General features: G+C 40.9%; 1 protein-coding gene across 1 annotated transcript in view; it reads left to right on the top strand.

Annotated features, from left to right (window-relative positions):
* RGS22 (regulator of G protein signaling 22) overlaps positions 1-25,691 on the top strand; it is a 141,141-nt gene that overhangs the window by 68,878 nt on the left and 46,572 nt on the right. Inside the window, exons 13-15 of the mRNA XM_044294827.1 lie at positions 7,916-8,038; positions 11,990-12,091; positions 24,232-24,426. Of these exons, the coding sequence (XP_044150762.1) occupies positions 7,916-8,038; positions 11,990-12,091; positions 24,232-24,426 (420 nt within the window). The remainder of the gene's footprint in view (positions 1-7,915; positions 8,039-11,989; positions 12,092-24,231; positions 24,427-25,691) is intronic.

Raw genomic sequence — 25,691 nt, forward strand, 5'->3', positions numbered from 1 at the left:
CAGGTAGTTATAGACCAGTTAGTTTAACTTCTATTGTGGGAAAAATGTTTGAAGGACTCTTAAGGGACTATATACAGGTGTATGTGACTGTAAATAATATCATAAGTGATATTAAACATGGGTTTACCAAATACAGAAGTTGCCTGACTAACCTGATTTCTGTTTATGAGGAGGTGAGTAGAAGCCTGGACAGAGGGGCGGCTGTGGATGTAGTGTTTCTGGGTTTTGCAAAGGCTTTTGATACTGTCCCTCATAGACGTTTAATAGGTAAAGTAAGGTCTATAGGCTTGGAAAGTATAGTTTGTAATTGGATTGAACACTGGGTGAAGGACCGTGTCCAGAGAGTTGTGGTCAATGATTCCTATTCAGAATGGTCCCAGATTATAAGTGGTGTACCCAAGGTTCAGTGCTGGGCCCTTTATTATTTATTTTATTTATTTATTAATGATATCGAGGACGGGATTAATAGCACCATATCTATTTTTGCAGATGACACTAAGCTGTGTAGTATTGTTCAGTCTATGGAAGATGTCCATAAACTACAAGCTGACTTGAATACTGAGCGATTGGGCATCATTTTGATAAATGAGGTTCAATGTGAATAAATGTAAAGTTATGCATCTTGGTAGTAGCATGAAATAGATAGATGGATAGTATATAAATAGCATGTAAATAGAAAGTGTGTAGATACATAGTATATAGATAAAAAGGACGCACTGCAGCTGGAAAAAGTACAGAGGAGAGCGACTAAACTGATAAGGGACATGGAGGGTCTTAGTTATGAAGAAAGATTAAAATAATTAAATGTATTTAGTCTTGAGAAGAGATGTCTAAGGGGAGACATGAATAACCTATACAAATATATAAATGGGCCATACAAAAAATAAGGTGAAAAACTGTTCCATGTCAAATGCCCTCAAAACACAAGGGGGCACTGCCTCCGACTGGAGAACAAAAAGTTCAGTCTGCCGAAGCGTCAAAGCTTCTTTACTGTAACCAATTGAGGAAATAGGCAAGAAGGTTTTAATCTAACTCAGCTGGTTTATGCATATTTCAAGTGTCTCGGCATAAGTATATTACTGGTGATTGGTAGACATGACTTTGATTTTGTACTGTGTTATTTACTTTACTTGTACATTTTGATTTGATATGCTCTTTTGCATGTTAGATAAGCTTGATGTGCTTTGCATTTTAAAGAAAAATACTGGAGATATATGCTCATTATTTCATCCTAATGTCTTGCATATGTATCTGTATGATATGAGCAATAACTCTGACAATACTGTAAGAACTGTGAATCTGTGGAATAGACTTCCTCAGGACGTGGTCACAGCAGAAACAGTGGACAGTTTTAAAATAGGTTTAGATTAATTTTTTAAAGTAAAGGACATTAATGCTTATGAAAATGTGTAGAAACCTGAGTCTCGCTTCCTTCTGGGATTCACGTCCCCACCTATCCCTTGGTTGAACTTGATGGACTTATGTCTTATTTCAACCGAATTAACTACAGTATGTAACTATGTTTAGTGTGTGTGTATATATATATATAACTTGGAGAAAATGAGGAAGCAGCACACTGTATACGCAGGGGGTGCACATCTGGCCAGTGTGGACCAGCACCTAGGTCCAATGTACTAGAAGTAGAAAATAGCCAGCAGCACTCCAAATCAATTCAAAAGATGAAGATTTATTTGGACCCAAAATAAGGCGACGTTTCAACAGCTTATTGCTGTCTTTATCAAGCACGTGCTTGATAAAGACAGCAATAAGCTGTTGAAACGTCGCCTTATTTTGGGTCCAAATAAATCTTCATCTTTTGAATTGATTTGGAGTGCTGCTGGCTATTTTCTACTTCTATATATATATATATATATATATATATATACAGTACAGACCAAAAGTTTGGACAAACCTTCTCATTCAAAGAGTTTTCTTTATTTTCATGACTATGAAAATTTGTAGATTCACACTGAAGGCATCAAAACTATGAATTAACACATGTGGAATTATATACATAACTAAAAAGTGTGAAACAACTGAAAATATGTAATATTCTAGGTTCTTCAAAGTAGCCACCTTTTGCTTTGATTACTGCTTTGCACACTCTTGGCATTCTCTTGATGAGCTTCAAGAGGTAGTCACCTGAAATGGTCTTCCAACAGTCTTGAAGGAGTTCCCAGAGATGCTTAGCACTTGTTGGCCCTTTTGCCTTCACTCTGCGGTCCAGCTTACCCCAAACCATCTCGATTGGGTTCAGGTCCGGTGACTGTGGAGGCCAGGTCATCTGGCACAGCACTCCATCACTCTCCTTCATGGTCAAATAGCCCTTACACAGCCTGGAGGTGTGTTTGGGGTCATTGTCCTGTTGAAAAATAAATGATGGTCCAACTAAACGCAAACCGGATAGAATAGAATGCCGCTGCAAGATGCTGTGGTAGCCATGCTGGTTTAGTATGCCTTCAATTTTGAATAAATCCCCAACAGTGTCACCAGCAAAGCACCCCCACACCATCACACCTCCTCCTCCATGCTTCACGGTGGGAACCAGGCATGTAGAGTCCATCCGTTCACCTTTTCTGCGTCGCACAAAGACACTGTGGTTGGAACCAAAGATCTTAAATTTGGACTCATCAGACCAAAGCACAGATTTCAGATGGTCTAGTGTACATTCCTTGTGTTCTTTAGCCCAAACAAGTCTCTTCTGCTTGTTGCCTGTCCTTAGCAGTGGTTTCCTTGCAGATATTCTACCATGAAGGCCGTAATCACACAGTCTCCTCTTAACAGTTGTTCTAGAGATGTGTCTGCTGCTAGAATTCTGTGTGGCATTGACCTGGTCTCTAATCTGAGCTGCTGTTAACCTGCGATTTCTGAGGCTGGTGACTCGGATGAACTTATCCTCCGCAGCAGAGGTGACTCTTGGTCTTCCTTTCCTGGGGCTGTCCGCATGTGAGCCAGTTTCTTTGTAGTGCTTGATGGTTTTTGGTGACTGCACTTGGGGACACTTTCAAAGTTTTCCCAATTTTTCGGACTGACTGACCTTCATTTCTTAAAGTAATGATGGCCACTAGTTTTTCTTTACTTAGCTGCTTTTTTCTTGCCATAATACCAATTCTAACAGTCTATTCAGTAGCACTATCAGCTGTGTATCCACCTGACTTCTCCACAACGCAACTGATGGTCCCAACCCCATTTATAAGGCAAGAAATCCCACTTATTAAACCTGACAGGGCACACCTGTGAAGTGAAAACCATTTCAGGTGACTACCTCTTGAAGCTCATAAAGAGAATGCCAAGAGTGTGCAAAGCAGTAATCAAAGCAAAAGGTGGCTACTTTGAAGAACCTAGAATATGACATATTTTCAGTTGTTTCACACTTTTTGTTATGTATATAATTCCACATGTGTTAATTCATAGTTTTGATGCCTTCAGTGTGAATCTATAATTTTCATAGGCATGAAAATAAAGAAAACTCTTTGAATAAGAAGGTGTGTCCAAACTTTTGGTCTGTACTGTGTGTATATATATATATATATATATATATATATATATATGTTTATACAGTATGTACATGAACTGACATGGACACATATGTACATCTGCATTCCAAGCTTTAACAATGTCCTCAAATAGCAAAGCTATTACTCTTTATGGGAAGGATTGGATGACACGGAAGTTTACTACTATACTGGGAAATGACTTAATGTCAATGGGTTCACTGCCCAAAACAACACCAGAGAAAAATAATGAGGATTTGATTTTGTGCTCTTCCAAGAATAAATAATTGCTATCTGAATTTTACTCCAGGGGCTGCCCCAGGCCATCTGTGATATGCAGCCTTAAAATAGTGTATGATGGAAAGATCTAAAACAGGAGAGGCTCCCTGTGCGGGCAGGATGTGATCTGCAATTTATTGGCAGTATAGATAGATATGGAATAGATTAGATAGATAGATAGATAGATATGCGATAGGATATATATGAGATAGAGATAGATAGATAGATAGATAGATAGATAGATAGATAGATAGATAGATATGAGATAGATAGATATGAGATAGATAGATAGAAAGATAGATATGAGAGATAGATAGATAGATATAGATAGATAGAAAGATAGATAGATATAGATAGATAGAAAGATAGATATGAGATAGATAGATAGATAGATAAGAAATAGAATAGATGGATAGATAGAAAATAAATTAGATTACAGATATGAAATAGATTAGATAGTATGCAAATAGAAAGTGTGTAGATAGTAGATGGATAATGCGTAGTTAGAGAGATAGATATGAAATAAATTAGATAGATATTAAATGGATAGATAGATATGAATCAGATTAGATAGATATTAGATATATAGATAATTATGCAGTAAATTATACTTACAGGGCACAGGTTGCAGTTATATTCACGGGATGTACTGTGTGAGTATAATTTTCAGAGGGAGCAGTGTGTAGAAGTGGCGCTATTACAGTCATGGGAAACAGTGTGTTATGCTATTATATTCAGGAATCACAGTGTGTGGTAGAAGTTTTCATAGTGGTAGATATTAAATAGATAGTTATTAGATAGTTAAGGAAAGATTAGGTAGTTAGACATGAAATAGACAAAATAGTATGTAAATAGAGTATATAGATAATATACAGTAGATAGATATAAAATAGATTAGATAGATAGTAGGTAGATATTAGATAGAGCGATAGATATTAGATAGATATGAAATAGATAAATGGATAGTATATAAATAGAAAGTGTGTAGATAGATAGTATATAGATAATATATAGATAGAGCGATAGATATGAAATAGATTAGATACATATTATGTAGATAGATAGTTATTAGACATTAGATAGTGTATATGTAGATAGATATTAGATAGATAGTATATATGTAGATAGATCGATAGATATTAGATAGCTAGTGTGTATGTGTATATATATATATATATATATACGTAAAATAAATAAATATTAGGTAGATAGATATTAGATAGATCATCCTAAAACCTTCGGGTACTGATTGCGCATTCTTGGAATATGAGGTTGTAGTTCCATCAGCAATTAGTAATTGTAAGAGGATTGTGTGTAAATAGTTGGAGGCTTATACAGCTCGCTATAAATCCCAACTGCTTAAAGATGGATTATAAGGATCTAGGGAAGTGATGACTGTCTTCTTCAGATTGTGAAAACACTGCCAGGGTGGGAGTTCCAGCCCAGGTCAAATATCCGCTCATGATCCTTGGTGCGATTCCATATTTTACTAGCGTATGCTGCTATTCTGGTCTCGTGCCATGGACTTGTCCCCCTGACAACTGTGCTGAGACACTTTTCAATACAAACAGCAGTGTTAAACTCATGACCTCATAGGATTACTTGAATGTACTACAAATAAACTCTTTGCCAGTACAAATAATCCATCCCCAAGTAAAATCTGATTCCATCAGTATCTTAATCTGGATTTAGGTTTTCCAGAAACAAAAAATAATTTACATTACAAATTTTTGTGTTTAAGTATTTCTACCCTGAAGTGCTCATATGTCAGGGAGGTTAAGATTGTTTGCAGGTTTGCTTTTACTGTTAAGATCTTCTGAGTGACTTAACTTTTTTGACAATTAGAGTACACAATGTAAAAAGTACACAGTCTGAGCAGGAGAAGGATCACGTCATAAGAAGTGAACAGGAATAGTTATAACCCTAGAGGTAGAGGACAACTTGTGACCCCAGACAAATGTTCCTGCTCAATAGAGATAATGCCTTACAAATTATACAGGTTGTCCGCTTTGGACAATCCCAACTTGTTATAAGGGTGTCTTGGCAATAAGTCCCTGCCAAGTCCCCAGCCATCAACTGTGATCTGTAAGGAATCCTGGCAGTAAGTGTTCAGTTTTCCTGCAGTGCCCCCACAGGGGAAATAAAAGGGGCTATCCCATGACTGATTTAAAAAATGAAAATCAGACATCATACAGTACATGACCATCTATTTCTAACAGAGCTAGAACCAGCCCTGTACCTCACATGGATCCAGAGAACTCCGAATTCACTGCTCTGCTAGATTTATATCAAGCTGACAGCTCAAGGGGAGGGTCTTTACTGCTGCAGCTCAGGGGGGCGTGTCCATGCTCTCCCTATCATAGCTCAGGAAGCAGTTGAAGGATGAAACTGAGCATGTGCGGCCATCTCAGTGAGCAGGTCATAGAAATAAGAAAAATAACAAACAGCAGGTGGCGCTATACAAATACATTTTATTGAATAACTCAGTGGCTATGCTAAATTATTAATTACAAGCAATTACAAAAGTATTCAGATGCAGGTGTTGGTTTGAAAACTGTAGAATATTTTTAGTGTGACAACCGCTTCAAACATTACACTGTATATTAGTGTCTATAGAGACACTTTGTAAACAGTCTCCACACGGGCCAAGAGAAGATGAGGTTGTTTTTCTAATATAAACAACCTATCTAACAAAAATATACTGAAATAATCAAAACTGCATTTAAAATATCTAACTGCAGAGAGACCTAATGGGTAAAGTCATGGAAGCAGGCAGATCAATAGAACATCCATCATGGTATTTGCAACCAAGGTACAAATTGCTATAGTTGGAAATTGGTAACATATAAAAGCTGAAAACAAAACTATATATTGAGGTCATTACACTTTGAGCTTATGTGGCTGAATTGGTTATCTGCTTTGAAAAATCCCCTCCTGTTAGAAGAGTTCACCCAATAATAAGCTGATACAAGATGTCCTACCGCTAGGACACCCAGTGATCAGCTGTAATTTGGGGGAGAACCTGGCAGCAATTGTTCAAATCCCCTGCAATTCCAAATCCCACAATTCCTTTCACATGCAATTGATAGAAATCAGAGTACACATCATGAATACCCCTTCTAACTGTTGTTTTCTGAAAAGTAGCTCTTTCCGATTCTGCCATCCAAGATGGCTGCACCACTACTTAGACTACCTGACTACACACCGCACAGCTGATAGTCCAAAATACTTCCTTCTGCCTTCGGATTGGCCAGCAATGGTCTTGTGAATAGTGTTGGCCAATCCAAGAGCTAACCTGAACAAGCTGGAGGTGTCTTGGACTAACGATCAGGGTTGCCAACCAGAATTTTTCTTTTTTTCTGGACAACTTATCCCAAAATCACAGACGGCCAACATTTTTTACTGACAGATTGGAAAATCATAATAAATATTTTAAGTAATACAAGTCTATAGTTAATTTAGCTGTAAAATGATAAATGCCACCAAAATAATCTACTCAAAAACCATCAGCCTCAAAAAAATTCGGACACAGGAAAAAATTCACCTCTTTTTATGGGCTGTCCAGAAATTGACTGCAAGGTACTCTGAGGAGCAGTGCGGCCATCTAGGATGAGGAGGAAAAGGAGCCCGGGTATTGGTGGATCTATAGCTGTTCATTTCCAATTTAAAGAGGTTGTCTCACTTCCGCAAGTAGCATTTATCATGTAGAGAAAGTTAATACAAGGCACTTATTAATGTATTGTGATTGTCCATATTGCCTCCTTTGCTGGATTCATTCATTTTTTCATCACATTACAGACTGCTTGTATCCACGGGGTTACGACCACCCTAAAATCCAGCAGTGGTGGTGCTTGCACACTATAGGAAAAAGTCCCATGTGATATATGCCTATTCCTATAATGTGTAAGCACGGCCTCCGCTGCTGGATTGCAGGGTGGTCGTAACTTCTGGAAACAAGCAAAATATAATGCTGAATTGTCCTGTCTGTGACCTCTAGTCTTCTCTGGACCGCTAATCTAAAAACTTGTATGTGTTGTGCATGACTATGTATGGCGGTATGGAACCTGTTGGTATACATAACAAGTGAATAAAGCTGAAGAGGTTATTTTGCAGATAAATCATGGTGTTCTGCTTGATTTCAGAGCATAGATACAAGCTACAGTGTTCTGAAAAGCGCAAAGATGGAGGAAATGTTGCAAGCTCTGCTTCTGGACTCTCGGGCCGGTTACTTCTTTACAACATTCTGTGAGCAGTCAGGGAACAAGGTATGACAAAAGAGACTACAATGAATGCCTTGTGATTACAGTAAAATATATATTTGTACCGTGTTAGCCAGTAAATAGAAGAGGGAAAAATGAGTTTTAGTTGTCAAACTATCAGATACAACCACATATATTCTAACCCTACAGACAGGGATGAACACCTTGCAAGCCTCAAAAAGATGTTTTTGAATCAGAGCTATTGCATGCCATCCAATTACAGTGAAAAAAAAAATTGCCAGAGCTACCAGATTACCATGAAGTGAGCTCCTACCATACAGAACGAAGCAAGAAAACCATGTATTTATTAATTCCATAGCACTGTACATCATGAGGGGTTACACATACATAATGTAAAAAATACTCATACGATAAACATGAAACTAATCACAGACCCTGCCTGCGAGAGCTTACAGTCTAGAAGTAGTCACCTACAACCCAAATCTGGAGATTCTGAGGAGGGATGCCCAGAGACAACATCCAATACTACAAAAAGATGACAGTTTGAAGTCAATATTTCCAGATCCCACACCCATTCTGTGCTATAGGTACCCCCTAATCTCAGAAACATCATTATCAGAACTTCACTGACCTCTCCAACAACAACAGGAACATTTCTGTGCAACCAGACAAAATGTAAGACCTGCCCCACTGAGAAGGTATGGATTCCCAGTACACATCAGGACTACAAGATCCCAGGTACTTTCACCTGGTATGAACTATCACTACACAATAAGAGAAAAAAAGGAAAGATCTGCCTGTACCCAAAGCATTTTTGCAGCCAAGACAACAACATCACAGATATGAAAGTCTTGATAAAAGGGAAATTTCAAATCTAAGAAGGACAGGACAGTCTGGGAGTACTAGCTCATGACAACCTTTCATATACTCAGATCGGGAATTAATGTGTCGCATGGATTTATGTCCTTCTGCACCTCTTAAGGAATTCGCCCCTTAGACCACTTGGGTTTGTCACATTTATGTATGGGATATCTAACTTTCGCACTCCTTATCTGTAACTGCTGCAGCAATTTACTGTTACAAATCTTTGTTTGCACCTCTGCTCATATTGATCTGCCTTACATCACTTATCTCAACTACTTCTCTCCCATTTATTTTTATGTACAGTATAACTAAGTGAATCTTCAGATAATGTGTTAAAACATGCGTGAAGAAGAGAACTGAAAGCCAGATATTTTTTCATCATCTACTCCAGGGATAGCCAACCTGCGGCTCTCCAGCTGTTGCAAAACTACAACTACCAGCATGCCTGAACTGCCTACAACTATTAGTCTACAGCAGAGTATGGTGGGAGTTGTAGTTTTACAACAGCTGGGGAGCCACAGGTTGGCCACCCCTGATCTACTCGTACCATCACATGCGTATGCTGGTCTAGAACAGCATGTTCCACCATACAGAGACGGTTCATAGATATATTTATTTTATTACAGTTATTTATCAGATTATTTCTTATCTGAAATATCTTCCTATAGTCATAGTCATCATCTGTCGAGGGAGATTTGGGAGCTCCCCATCCCGAATACGGCGGGTTTGGCCAATAATACACTAATTTGTATGGGGGCCTATATTCTATGGGGCACATTTATTAAGACCGATGTTTTAGACGCTGGTCTATATCAAGCCCCAAACTGGTGGTGGATCCGCCGAAGTTATGAAGAGGCGCATGTCTCTCCATAACTTTGGTGCATCCAGTGCCAGTCCAAAATGCAAATTTTGAAAATTGCTAATTTTTCCAAATTTTCTGGATTTTTGGGGGGATTTTTTAATAAATAAAGGTAATACATGCAATGAATATGTGGCTCACTGAATTGACAAATTCAGGGGGGAGGTGCTCTCAGTAAAGAGGAATCACTCTTCCTCTAGTAGTCTATTAAATTGGAATAAGGATACTGGGTACTCTCGTTCTATATGGGACCATATAGTTTATTGATAAATAAAAACAGTATTATCTGACAAGGAATATAAACATAAAACGTATCTATCTAAAATTGCATAACGATCCCGCCTAAAGTGCTAAAAATATATCACATATCTAACCACAAATATAAATATACGCGTATAGCAAAATGCTAATTAAAACAAACACATAGTACATTCTGTGTGGTATAAAAAGCCTCTGTACTGAGCAATATGACACTCTCTTTGCTCCGTATCTATTAGTGTCCTATGCAGACGTAAAAATCCTCAAAGATCGCGTTTCTTCCAATTATGATGGTAAAGCAAAAACTTGTATGGTAAGTTTCAGTGATTGTTTTAGCGGCGTCCCGCTATACTCACTGTTCAGCGGCGTCCCGCTGAGTTCCTTCAGTAGTCTATTTCCCTCTACTGGCATTACCGTTCAGTAGACTGCTGTACAGGACCCTCGTAGGTGCTTCTACCGTATCCCTTTGCTGGCTCTGGATGCCGCTCCGTTATGAATGGGAGCCGGTGTCTTGCAAGCTTATTCCCACCGTCTTCCGCGCTGCTCTTTGTTTGCATGTGTCAAAATAGCTTGTGTAGCTTGTGTAGCTTTGGGGTTGGTTCGGCACCTGGGGTCTTTCAGCAGGTATTGTTACGATCCATCAGGGGGGGTCTTGATCCAAACGCGTTTCGGGGCTTACAATCACCCCTTCCTCAGTGGTAAAGATTTACACGCACGGTTGCTAGGAGACGATCAGGATGGAGACCCGATCATTATTATTTTCCCTTATAACATGGTTATAAGGGAAAATAATAGCATTCTGAATACAGAATGCATAGAACAATAGCGGAGGGGTTAAAAAAATAAATAATAATATTTAACTCACCTTAATCCACTTGCTCGTGCAGCCCGGCTTCTCTTCTGTCTTCTTTTTTGCTGTCTGCAGGAAAAGGACCTGTGGTGACGTCACTCCGTTCATCACATGGTCCATCACATGGTCGTTTACCATGGTGATGGATCATGTGATGGCCCATGTGATGACCAGAGTGACGTCACCACAGGTCCTTTTCCTGCACACAGCAAAAAAGAAGACAGAAGAGAAGCCGGGCTGCGCGATCAAGTGGATTAAGGTGAGTTTAAATTTTTTATTATTTTTTAACCCCTCCAGCGCTATTGTACTATGCATTCTGTATTCAGAATGCTATTATTTTCCCTTATAACCATGTTATAAGGCAAAATAATACAATCTACAGAACACCGATCCCAAACCCAAAACTTCTGTGAAGAAGTTCGGGTTTGGGTATCAAACATGCAGATTTTTCTCACGCGCGTGCAAAACGCATTACAATGTTTTGCACTCGCGCAGAAAAATCACGCGTGTTCCCGCAACGCACCCGCACCTTTTCCTGAAAGAGGCCTTACAGGGAGAGAGCTGCCACGAAAGGACACACCCTCTGAACTATGATAGCGAGAGAGCTGCAGCAGAAAAAACATGTCCCCCCCCCCCCGCTTCCCCGAGAAAGGTTATGTACACTGAGCTGCCAGCTTGAAATAAATCTAGCACAGCAGTTTTTAGCAAACAACGGGGAGATCTCTGGATCCATGTGAGGTACAGGGCTGGTTCTAGCTTTGTTACAAAGAGATTGTCATGTACTATATGATGTCTCATTTTTATTTCAATCACGGCATATAGGTCCTTTAAAGAAATAATCCAGGATTAGGGGAAAAAAAACAAAAACAAAAAAAACATATACATTTGTCTGGTATTGCAGCTCATTCCCATTCATGTAATGAAGCTGAGCTATCGTGCAGTACCAGACACAGCCTATGAGCAAAGAGCGGCGCTGTTTCTGGAAAGAATGTTCTTTCTAATCCTGTACAATCCTTAAATCACAATAAAAAGCAAAATACAAGGTTCTGTTTTACTCATTCTTGCCAAGTAGCGATCTAGATTACTATAGATTCTACATCAACCACCAAATAGTCAGGTTTCATGATATCTCAATCACTAACCATGTTATTATTTTCCATTTCAGCTGTGGGAGAACGGAGTCCACTTCTGGTTTGATCTACAGTCCTATCATCACTTGTTCTACCAAGAGACTCTACAACCTTTTAAACTGCGCAGACATTCCCAAGTAAGTGGTATATCTTAGGAACGAGATGTTATGTGCCGAGTATGAACAGATTGCAAAATGTTCCTCATATTTTGTCATTCCTCCGAATTCAGCTTAGGGAATATTGTCTTCATTAGTGAGATGGACCCTTGTCTGAACCCTAAACATATGATGTATATCCCTATCAAATCTCCTGAATCTCGGTACAGAATTATTAGACACTGAGCTTGTTCCTTTATCCGAAATAATAAAAAAAAATATCAGCATCTGGAGATTTAAAGGAAAATGGAACGTAACGGATCTGCATGCTGTGAGCCATAAATGATTGGGTATAGAATATTACTGTGATAATGGCACCGCCCTGGTGGTTGAAGTGAAATATGTCACAAAAGATTGTTAGAAACATTAGATTACATTTCTCGGCAGGGGTGGGACAAGTGCCCAAAACAGCAGTTTCAGAATGCACCCTCTTCTTGGTCCCTGATGCTTCAGGATGCATTCATATGACCGTATTTTCCAGCTGTGTCCCATTACCATTTTTTAGCGGATCACATGCGGATCCATTTATTTCTATCTTCGTGCAAAAAATGCGTAAAGCACATGGATCTCATCTGTTTGCTGTCCGCATCCATGCTGCCGCTCCGCAAATTATAGAACATGTCCTATTTTTGTCGTTTTGCAGACAATTTTAGGGATTTTTTCAACGGGGCCGACGAAAAGTCCAGGATGCACACGGACCATCCGTGATATGCGGACTACAAAACAGATACAGCCGTGTGAATGCAAATGGAAGCTGTCTAATGAACAATGATTTAATTTTTTAAAAAGTAAGCATTTTTCAGAACTGAAAATGATCAGTTTATTGTCAACTGCTTGGACACAGCATCTAATTGATAGCACAAAGAAATCTTAAAGAGGACCTTTCATCGGTCCAAACATTGTGAACTAAGTATCATGACTTATACAGCGGCGCCCAGGGATCTCACTTCACTTACTATTATCCCTGGGCGCTGCTCCGTTCTCCCGTTATGTCCTCCGGTATGTTCAGGGACTTGGTTATAGTAGGCGGAGACTTAGGGGACTTGGTTATAGTAGGCGGAGACTGCCCTTGTTCTGCTGGGCGTCTCCTTCTCCTAGGCTGTAGCGCTGGCCAATCGCATCGCAGAGCTTACAGCCTGGGAGAAAAACCTCCCAGGCTGTGAGCTCTGCACTGCGATTGGCCAGCGCTACAGCTAAGGAGATGCCCAGCAGAACAAGGGCAGACTCCGCCTACTATAACCAAGTCCCCTAAGTCTCCGCCTACTATAACCAAGTCCCTGAATATACCGGAGGACATAACGGGAGAACGGAGCGGCGCCCAGGGATAATAGTAAGTGCAGTGAGATCCCTGGGCGCCCCTGTATATGGCATGATACTTAGTTCACAATGTTTGGACCGATGAAAGGTCCTCTTTAAAGCAGATTATTTTAATCTATAAATTGTGTCACTTGGCTGTGTGCTCGACCAGCTCCTTCATATTTCTGGGGACTGAGACACGTCAAAGACCAACCACAATTGAGCAGAATGAAATTGATCAGTTCTTATTTTGTCGACCACCATCAGACACCAGTACAAACTATACATTGTATGGCTACTTTCACATCTGCCTTTTCAATTCAGCTATTGAGATCAGTCATAGGATCTCAATAGTGGAAGAAAACGCTTCCGTTTTGTCCCCATTCATTGTCAATTGGGACAAAACTGAACGAAGCGGAATGCACTAAAATGCATTCCGTTCCGTTTGGTTGCGTCCCATGACAGATCTGCAAAAACTCTAATGTGAAAGTAGCCTAATGGATTTTATAATAAAGTGAACATTTTTAGGACTTTTCAATAGAACGTGTAATTATTGTGCAAATTGTGCCGTAACTGATCTCTCCTGGTATATTTAACTAATGACAGTTGCCCGGCTCGAATTTACATGCCGCTATGCAAACTAAGTAGCAAGATCATTAAAGGGGTTGTCTGATAAAGATAACCCCTGTCCATACGCCATAGTAGAACATGGACATCAAAGACAGAGAGGGGACCCCCCACACAGGATCCTCTTCTATGATTCACCGTTGTACTTCATGGGCAGCCATTCATCTGAAGGACTGACATGTAATACTACATTTCTCCTGAATTGGGTAGGGGAACTGCCTGGCTAGCAAAATCACTTGTTGGCCAGGAGTGGCTGCCCAGAAGGTGATCTTTTTTAAACTGCTCTAACTATATAAGCCCTCTCATGTATCAACAAGGATTTCACGGTTTCCATTGCTAGATACTGTTATTCATGTGATTAGAATACACAACAATGGACATGGTGTAAATAATAATCTTATGAACATCATGTTCTGAGGTCAGAACCGTACAGAGATTGTTAGCACTACGTAGACATTTGCCGCCTCTTCCTGCGGGGCAATCTGTTGCTTTTGCTGGAATTTTTATTTTATTTTCTGTTCCCAGCGCTTAAAAAAACGTAATTGGCAAAAGTAAAACAAACATAATTCACCCAAACAAAACCAAACAGATCCCATTGACCGTAATGGGGGCCATTCGGTTTCTGTTCACAAGTCCACTCTGTTAGAAGAGAAAAAGAAGTCTTGCAGGACTTTTCTCTCCACTGTTTCTGAAAAAAAGCTGCGATTAAAGTGCTGTAGACCTTGGGGATCATTTATCAAAGAACAGCGTTTTATGCTGGTCTTCGGTAGCCCCTGCACTACCTGAGGATGTGCCTAATGTATGACAAGGAGCACGCCTCATCATAAATTAGGCGTATCTTCCAGCAATCCTTGTGCCTAGATTGAAATCCACTCCAATCCCTGACTGGAGTCGTTTTTTAATCATCATTTATGTCTGTTTCCAGAATAGCGTCAAAACATTGTGTTTCAATTTTTTTTGTCACTTGACATTTAGAAAGTTACAAAACTGTGTTTTGCAATTTCTTTTATGCCAAAAACAGGAATAAGCGGTTTAGTAAATCACCCCCCCCCCCTTCTTTTAGAAAAATAAAAAGATAAGGGAGCTTTAGGGCAATTTCAAACAAGCGTGTCCCGTATGGAAAACACACGGAGCGTGATTTCCAATTATAAACGCTCGTTATAATGCTATCTGTCTCTCTGGCCTTGTATCTACTGAATTGTACTGACAGCGTTATGTCAGTAAAATTCAGTAGATCCCTCCATTCACACTCCTGCAATCCGAACAATACCAGTTCCAGTTACCATCCTCCCTATGAGAGTTGGAGCCCTTGATTTCCATCACTTCCATTGCTTTCAATGTGACTTTTGTGACGGTTCTTATAGCTGATAAGAAGAATTATAGATGAAAATGCGTTAGGAAGAAAAGTATGGAGTAGATATCTACATGTACGCTATGTATGTGCTGTGAGAGCCTGCAGACGGCAAATGTTTGAGAGGTCAGACCAAACTACTCCGCAGCTCGCCAAAAAATATTATATCGTCACAGCTCAATCTTTTAATTATAATAAACCTTGCATACTTTGGCTTCATTTGTTTCTTAAACATGTCGTGAAAATAAGTGAACCTTGACACTTATTTTATTACATCATTGAAAAACATTACGTAAAAACTGGACCATTTATATGAGATTTTTATAGCACTAATTAAAGTATATCTTGGAATGAAGTTCTCCTCCAAGTACAGTTCTGCAAGTTTTAACATGAGCCATGGTGCGGAACTATGATTGGCACTATTAGATAAACTACAGATGATATTCTTATAGTAAACCTTATAGTGTTCCCTATCCACTGTATTATTGCATATGAATTATGTTCGGCACAATTATATATGCACTACGGAGGCAACTATTATATGAAAAACTGCAGCCGGTAAAACATATATGCACTACAGATGATACAATAAAATGTACACAATGTGGCAGATAGTATTGTGTGGCCAGTAGAGGCAAAATCATATGGACACTATGGGGGACATTTATAAAGACCAACATTTTATAAGCCAAGGGATTATCAAATGTCTAAAACATGTCCCCTAATATAGATTATATTTACCCCGCTCCCCGACACCCTTGTCTCTCCTGATCCCTGCACGGTCACCACTGTATCTCTCTAGCGTCACCCGATATGCCAGGGAGGTTAGTTACCATTGTGGACATCACCGGATGTTTTGATCCGCACAATGGGGAGATGCAGCAGTGGCCATGCGGGGATCAGGAGCGACGTGGGTGCCGGGGAGCGGGGTAAGTATAATTTATATGAGGGGCCCGGGCATTGGGGGCATGTTTTATACTTTGGATAACACCTTTAATCTATCCCCCGCTGGTGTAAGATGTGCCACAATTATTAACAAGTGCATAACTCTTAGGCCTCTTTCACACGACTGTATGGCTTTTTCAGTGTTTTGCGGTCTGTTTTTCTGGTGTTATTTTCCCATTGTGTTTCCGTTTCTGTTCCTTTTTTCCGTTCCGTTTTTCCGTATGGCATATACCATGGATGTCAAACTCATGGCCCTCCAGATGTTGCAAAACTACAACTCCCATCATTCCCTGATAGCTGTAGTATGCCCAGGCATGATGGGAGTTGTAGTTTTGCAACAGCTGGAGGGCCACGAGTTTGACATCCCTGGCATATACAGTATACAGTAATTACATAGAAAAAATTGGGCTTGGCATAAAATTTTCAATAGATGGTTCCGCAAAAACGGAACTGATATGGAAGACATACTGATGCATTTCCGTATGTGTTACGTTTTTTGGCGGACCCATTGACTTGAATGGAGCCACGGAACATGATTTGCGGGCAATAATAGGACATGTTCTAACTTTCAACGAAACGGAAAAACGGAAATGGAATGCATACAGAGTACATTCCAGTTTTTTTGCGGAACCATTGAAATGAATGGTTCTGTATACGGAACGTAAAAAACGGCCCGTAAACGGGAAAAAAAAAAAACGGTCAGGTGACCGTGTAATAATTGTGGAGCATCAGTGCAGGCCCATGCACCAAAACTGAAATCTACATCAGCAAAGGGACCTAGTGTACAATTTAGGTATATTACAATAAATGTGCTGGGCTGGCTATGCCTAGGCCCTCACCACCCACTACCTGCCCACTTTTTTTGTAAAACACCTAAAAAGTAGCAAAATTCTGCACAAGCGAGGAACAGGTCAAACGTAACTTTTTGACGCCAGTTTTCTGGCATAAAGAGGTTGATACAATGTGCCCCTATGTGTGGTACTATAGCATGGAAACCAATTGGCACTAATTCTATAGTCCTCAATTTTCAAAAAACAAAAATGACTTAAAAAGTGAAGGTGCATATGTCCTATATTAAGAGAGGGTGGGCCCAAAGAAGTTCAGTCTGAGGCTGTATGAGCTAGATGTCCGGCTACAGGCGTTCCATTGATCTCACACCATTGCTCTCAAAAGCTATAATGGTGCACAGCAAGACAACAATGGAGGTTGGAATGGAGGTCTATCCTCTTTGGCGATGAGTCCCGCTTTTGTCTCAGATGCAATAATAGCCGGAGATTACATGGGTAATGCCGTAAAGAGGCCTTCATAAAGAAATGTCACACCAGTCCTACTTTCGGGATTATGGTGTGGGGTGGCATACTGTATGGTAGCCTGACCCCTATAGTGTTCATTGCAGGTACACTAACAGCTCGGCGTTATACTGATTTGGTTGTGGGACCATTAGTACGGCCATTTCTCCAAAGTGTTCCAGGAGCCATTTTTCAACAAGACAAAGCCAGGCCGCATGTTGTGCTACTGTGAGCAGCCTGCGTGGCCTAAATGTGATAAACATGGCCTGCAGAGTCCCAGGATTTGTCTGCTATCAAGCACAAAGCTCATACTCGAAAATGATTTATTTTTTATGTTTTGTTGCCATTTTATAATTTGCATATCATTAACACCTCTATTGATCCTGTGATTTCCATAATTCCACAACTTTTCCTACTTGGCACTGCAATTTCAATGTTGAGGAGTGTAGTGCTAGCAATATTAATAGGATGATGGGCAGTTATTGGATCCAAGTTCATTTCCAGATTATCTATTGCTAGACTCTTGGGGCCCTGTATTATAAGGGGCCCCTTATTGTGCTAGATAGTGATGAGCGAAGTTCTGAAAAATTCGATTTGGCTGCTTCGCCGAATTTCACAATACAATTAGGTATAGTTCACACTTTAGTTATTTGGTCAGTTATTTCCATCAGTTATTGTCAGTCAAAACCAGGTGTGGGTCAAAAACATGGAACAGGTGCAGATCTTTCCACTATACCTCATCTTTTGGTAGGCTTCACTATTTGTTTTGGCTCACAATAACTGATGGAAATAACTGATGTGTGAACTGGGCCTTAGATATGTTACGAAATACTTTGTCACGATTCTCATTCCTTTGTAAGGGTACTTTCACACTAGTGTTAAAGTTTTCCGGTATTGAGTTCCGTCCTAAGGGCTCAATACCGGAAAAAAAACGCTTCAGTTTTGTCCTAATGCATTCTGAATGGAAAGCAATCCGTTCAGTATGCATCAGGATGTCTTCCGTTCAGTCACTTTTACGGTATTTGGCTGGAGAAAATACTGCAGCATGCTGTGGTATTTTCTCCGGCCAAAATTCCGGAACACTTGCCGGAATGCCGGATCCGGCATTAATTTCCATTGAAATGTATTAATGCTGGATCTGGTACCATGTGTTCCGGATCTAGTTTCCTGGTCAGCACATGCGCAGACCTTTAAAAATGTGAAAAAAATAAATATCGGATCCGTTTTTCCAGATGACACCGGAGAGACGGATTTGGTATTTCAATGCATTTGTCAGACGAATGCGGATACAAATGGTATTCGTTTGCACACGGATTTCCGGACAATGGAACTGCCTGGCCGGATTTCTCTAACGCTAGTGTGAAAGTACCCTAAGTTGTGGGCGCAATGATGGGGAACGGCGATCGCGCAGACCCCATCATTGAACCCTTCGGATGTGGATCATTACATGCCATTCTTCTCATCAGATGATCCGTCCATGCAGAGGTCCTTCTCAGTGCACCTCTTCCTGTCATTCACGTTTATCTTTGTTCTCCCAACCACTGGGGGACATAACATTGAACAGTGCTAGAGCCTAGGTGAGTAGCAATCTGCTGGAGTGATAAACCAAGGTCTCTCAGTCAAGGATTCTGTCCCTCTTTGCGACAAGTGGCAATAACAGGCGCATCTACAAACAGGAGGCATCGCACAATCATACCACATCACTTGATATCATTTTTGAGGTTTCATTTGGTTAAAAAACTTTGGCTTTTATGCCCCTCCCACAAGCCACAGATTGGAGCTAGGTGCTTGAAAATTTTATCATCTGGAGATTTTAGCGACACCTGCTACTTCCTCTATTTGCATAGCCTTACGGCTTGTCTAATGTTGAGGAGTGTATTTTATGGTCACCGTATTGCATTATTAAAATATGTGTGAATGCTGTGGTTTTGCTTGCATGGCTTATGGATGCAAGAGGTATAACCAAAGTGGATCATGAGAGGATAGCAAAATAAATTGTAGAACCTGAAGGTAAATTAAGCAAGAAAAACGCAATAACAATGAAGATCTGCGCTGTGTACTAAGAGGGAACATAATGAAGACATTGTATAGAAAGCATTGAATAAAGCTGTAGTGAATGTACCGTACCTGACTGAAGAATCATCATATGCTGGAAAATAAAATAAAAAGATATTGGAAATGTATGAAAACATAAAGGAACACAATTCAAAGAAGTGACCAGAAATGTGCAGCTAGTTCCTCTCTCCGGCCTCTGGGTGCCAGCACACCTCCATGTTGCACATAACACCACCAGTGGACAGCATTAGACTGTACGTAACGTGACCTCTAGAATAAGTCCAGATATCCTAAACAAACCTCATGGCACTTATACACAGGAGAACGCTCACAGACAGATCAGCCCATTGGCTTGGAGATTTACTTTAGTTCTTTAGATAGCTTTTTAAGCCCGTTGCAAATACAAGATTTGTTTTCGTTGGAATCAAAATGAGCGTTAATCTGATTCCTCACCAAAGCGGCTGCACGTTCACAAAATCTGTGTTCGCCTCTGGCACCACATGGCGTCATGACTGATTTCTGTGACAAAAAGAATTACAATGGCTTTAGATATCACAGGCACGTTACCAGCCTTCCTTCCAGGCCCAGAACACAAGCCTGTAGAGATGTTCTGAGGTTCTCTGGAAATGGTTCCAGTTTCATTGATGTTGTGGCTTTTGACACATTTCTTGTGTTTCTGGCCTCTTTTTTTATGGAAAGAGTACATCATTTTTTTGGAATAGTACCAGTAGCTAAAGATTGAGTTACAATAACACAGGCAAGTCATGAAATCGCCTTGTGAAACACCTGTTCCTGGGCTGCAAAATTGAGAAAACAGGGTGCGTGTTTCAATTACAACTAGAGGCAGATTGGGAACTCAAAGTGTCCCTGGAAAAAAGTTCAAATGTGGCCCCATGTATGTGGGGCCAAACTAGTAGAAGGTGGAGCCAAGCCAAGTGGGCAGAGTCGGCAACCATTCACACAGCATACCTTTCAATTTTTGAAAAGCCCCGGGGGGGATTAAAGCAGCGGCGTGTTAACTGTGCAGCGGCAAATTTTGTTTACACTAAGCCTCGTCAATGCCTAGTGCTTCCACATGGTAATTATTCCCTTAGTGCCCCTACGTGGTAATTATTGCCTTAGTGCCCCCACATGGTAATTATTCTCTCTTAGTGCCCCCACATGGTAATTATTCCCTTAGTGCCCCCACATGGTAATTATTCTCTGTTAGTGCCCACACATGGTAATTATTCTGTTTTAGTGCCCCCACATGGTAATTATTCCCTTAGTGCCCCCACATGGTAATTATTCTCTCTTAGTGCCCCCACATGGTAATTATTCTCTCTTAGTGCCCATACATGGTAATTAGTCTCTCTTCGTTCCCACACATGGTAATTATTCTCTCTTAGTGCCCGCACATGTTAATTATTCTCTCTTAGTGCCCATACATGGAATTTATTCTCTCTTTGTGCCCCCACATGGTAATTATTCCCTTAGTGCCCCTACATGGTAATTATTCTCTCTTAGCGCCCATACATGGTAATTATTCTCTCTTAGTGCCCAGACATGGTAATTATTGTCTTAGTGCCCACACATGATAATTATTGTCTTAGTGCCCACACATGGTAATTATTTCCACACATGGTAATTATTCTCTCTTAGTTCCCCCACATGGTTATTATCCTCTCTTAGTCCCCCCCCCCCCCCCCCCCCCACACACACAGGGAAATTATTCTCGCCTAGTGCCCACACATGGTAATTATTCCCTCTTGTGCCCTCACATATTAGTTATGCTCCTTTGTGCCCTCACACAGCAGTTGTGTCCATACATCCCCCACACCATAGTTATGTCCTCTTGCTGAACCCATACAGTAAAATGCCCCTACACAGTATTTATGCCCTATAGTACCCCCAAAATTATATATGCCCACCAAAGTGCCCACACACAGTCTTTATATGCTTATTAGTGCCCTTGCACAGTACTTGTGCCTATTTAGTTTTCCCACACAGTATTTATGCCCCCATAGTGCCTAAGCACAGTAGTTATGCCCACACACAGTATTTATGCCCTCTTAGTGTCCCCATGTAGTATTTATGCCCCTCTTACAATAGTGCTTCCTCCTCACAATGATGTTGCCACTTTAGTTTACCCCACCCTGTAGTGTTAATAAAATAAAAAAATAAAAAAAATAATCTCGCCTATGGCCCTGGCACACAGGAGAAGGTATGGAGGGTGTCAGCACAGTGTCAGATGTGTGCTGATGCTGGGAGTGGGAGGACACTCAGGTCCTTTTACAACTGTTTTGACGTGTATCTGGCAGCCGGTCGTACTGGCGGCCTATTGTTAGGATGATAATGATATATGGCTGCATTATAATGAAATGGCAGCAGGACTACCCATGGCCTGGCACCCTCATTGCACCAGCCGCTGACTGCCCTGCTATGCTGTCTTTATCATACGTAACACAGTGCAGGTAATTTATAGAGGGACTTGCAACTCTTTTAGTGGTAAAAAAAAAAGTTGCAAGTCCCTTTTTTGACCGGCAATGTGACAATATTTAGTTGCGCGGATGATTTTATGTCATGTTTGACAGTTGGATGGGATGAGGCAGAGCCGGGGCATGTCGGGGTTACTAATATTTACTCCTGAAAACAGTCAGGGGCTGAGTAGTTTTTATTTTAGGTGCACGGACTGCTGTAGGGTCACCTAATGGTGTGTCTCTACATAGTTCGACCCTGAGAGCACTTATTTAACAGTGTGAGACTGTGGAGGGACACACTCCCACCCTTACTATCTAACTGTTAATTTTTTTATGAATTTCTAGGAGGAATAACAGAGGTACTGTACAATGTCACGCTGTAAAAAAGATGCTTCAAAATAGTTAAATAAAGAACCGGTCCTTTTTAATATATATGGACAGTACATCTCAGGAGTCTGTACATACAGGCCACCTGAAACCTTAGCCTCCGATTGTCAAGTAGGCAAAACCTTAAACAGGTTGTCCAAGACTTGGTATTGATGGCCTATCCAACTCTTGGCGCCAATCCGCTGTGCTGCGGCCTCTTGCTAGGTCATGTGATGTCACGTTCGCCGGTCACATGGTCTGGGCCAAGTGAATGGGGCTGAGCGGTAGTACCAAGCACAGCGGCTATCCAATGGACGGGCCTGTGCTTGGTAAGCGCTGTGGCCTTCTTAAACAGCTGATCGGCAGGGGTACTGGCAATCAGACCCCCGACGACCTGATATTGATGACCGGTCCTGAGAATAGGTCTCCAGTATTATACACCCCTTTAAGTTTTGTATGGCTCTAAAATGTTTGACTATTTTTACAAAATGACACAGAACATTTGTGGAGCACTCAGAACATCGAGCACTCCCTATAGTCCTCCTTATCTATGGGCGATAGATAGAATATCAAGCAGTTTTGATTTGTTGAACATGAAGAAGAAAACAAATGTCACACAAAGGCCACAAGGATTTTTTTTTTCTATCCTCTGACAGCGATACCTTTTTATTTTTTTATTGACATAGGTCTTGTTTTTTACAATGCAAATAGTATTTTTGTGCTTCATTTTGGGTTCTTATGTAGCATGTAAATACATAAGAACATGCAGTAATGAATTGGACTATACAGGTATTCCAGGACACTATAGTAAAAAAAAGAAAAGAAAAACTGGCCCCTAAAACATTTCTTTTAACCAGTAAAGTTAATTGTATTGTTTTTGCACCCTTCCATCAAAAAGGAAAACAGATCTACCATTTTCGCTGTGACTGACAGCCGGCAGTTAGGCTGGCTTTGCCAAACTCTCTGCATAAGCGCTGTCAGTCATGTCAGTCACAGCGAAGGGGCGGGGAAGGGGGCGTGGTTACCGCGACTTGAGGCAAGAAGGCCGCTGCCCCAGTGACTTCAAGCATGTGTGGAGAAGCGCGACGGCAGGGGATAAAAGACAGTTTTCTGAGCTTAGCAGCATCGGCCTTCAGAAAGAAAATTATCGTTGGAAACATGCTGCTGGCCACTGTCAGGTACTGCTGGCGGCTTGGGATGGTTTTTGGAGGTGACAGGTTCCCTTTAAGCATTTTTATATTAAAAAAATGGGTTGTCCGTAGTGAATTCCATAATTCATTATAGTCATTAAACTAACATCTAGACGCAATAAAAAAGTGGAAAAAGGCTAGAAAAGATGATGGAATCCACATATAACTTGACCTGTGGGATGGATTTCATTTTGTTCAGTACAGAAGGGGATATCTGTGTAATATGCAGTCAAATCTGCAGCAAAATCTGCAAGTAAATCTTCACCATTTGTCTTTCATTTATAATGCTATAGCAGTGTATGTATGTCTATGTCAAACCTGTGATTCAACCTGCTGTGGGACTACAAGCCTCATCATGCTTCTCAGTCCTTGCAGAACCTCAGGTTACACACATCTGTTCTAGAATGTTTCCCACAAATCCAAGCACTGAGGCCGGGTACACCAAGCATCTATCTGTTGTCAAGTTCTTTCTTTAAATGAAATTCTAATCCCACATTAAAGTCACAAAATGATTTATTGACCTACATTTGGTTCTCTCCTCCAGCTCATTTTTGGCAGTTACCTTGCCCCTTCAGCATCCATGCACATTGGTGTTGAGCAGACCATAAGGAAAGAGATTTACCAGAAACTTGATCCACCTTTTGAGGATTTATTCGACTCAGCTGAAGAATACGTCCTCACGTCTCTGCTCTCCGCCTGGACACAGATGACTGAGTTAGACAGGCAGGCCTATGGGAAGGTATGTGTTTTAACCTGTGTGTCCTTTATACAGGGACTTAATATCAACATATAAGGAAAATGTACAGTACCGTGTGATGGGCAGCGGTCCAATCCATGAAGAAGATCAACCATGGTAGTAGCTACTTTCACACGGTAATATGGCCAAATTTTTATGTGCATAACGCAGTTCTACGGAACCAAGCTTATGTCAACATAACATTTATATAACTTTGGTTGAGCAGAACCACGGTGGGCCTTGTATTGTGCGTATTGTCTGCAATATGGGTGCTAAAATGGAGCCATATTATGATTGTGTTAAATCTGCACGTGACCGTGTGCAGTCTGGGAAACATGGCCCATGTGTTGGCCGTATCTCCCGGATTGGTGGAGGGTCCTCTGACGCAAACTCTCTGTATCATGATAATGTGAGTACAGTACAACAGACCCATGGTCAGATAGGAACCCATTGCATCGTACTATGATGCAGTGAGTTCAGGTCAGAGAAGCCATGGTCGTGAAGTATGTCTTAGGGCTCTTGCACGTCACCATGTACAGTCTGGAAAAACATGGCCCATGTGTTGGCCGCATCTCCTGGATTGATGGCGGCTCCTCTGATATGAACTCACTGCATCATGATAATGTGAGCACAGTACAACACACCCACAGTCAGGTAGGAATTTATTGCATCATACTGTATATCACTATTATGCAGCAAGTTTGGGTCAGAGGAGCCACGGTCAGTCGGGTAGATGTGGCCGACACATGGGTTGTTTTTCCTGGGCTACACTCATTTGTGTGCATGAGCCCTTAGGCTGGGGCTATACGGAGACTTTGGCGCGACCAAAGATCGTTTGGTAGCACTGAAGCCTCAAAACATAATGGAACTGAACAGGGTTGTAGCATACCTTGCAAGCTGCTGCGACTGGAATCCCCACATTTTTAGTGATTCTTTTTGTGGCAACTTGTGAGACTCACCACAACCCCATTCAGTTCCGTCAATGTTTTGAGGCTGCGGTCTTTGGTTGCACAATGCTTGTCGCGACCAGTTGCCATGTAGTCCCGGCCTATATAACCAGCATAGGTAGAGCTGACCTCATGTAATACTCCTCTGCCAGAGCCAAATAATGACTGAAAGCTACCGGAGGATCACTGATTTGTCTGCAGGTAGGTGGGCCATATAACAGTATATAGACTTCTTCCTCTTCTTTATAGTCAGCTGCTCCACATCACATCCCACAATATTCAGAGTAACATAACTGCTGTTAGCCGAGCGATGACAGATTT

The sequence above is a fragment of the Bufo gargarizans genome, chromosome 5, assembly GCF_014858855.1.
Source record: "Bufo gargarizans isolate SCDJY-AF-19 chromosome 5, ASM1485885v1, whole genome shotgun sequence".
NCBI classification, from domain to species: domain Eukaryota; kingdom Metazoa; phylum Chordata; class Amphibia; order Anura; family Bufonidae; genus Bufo; species Bufo gargarizans.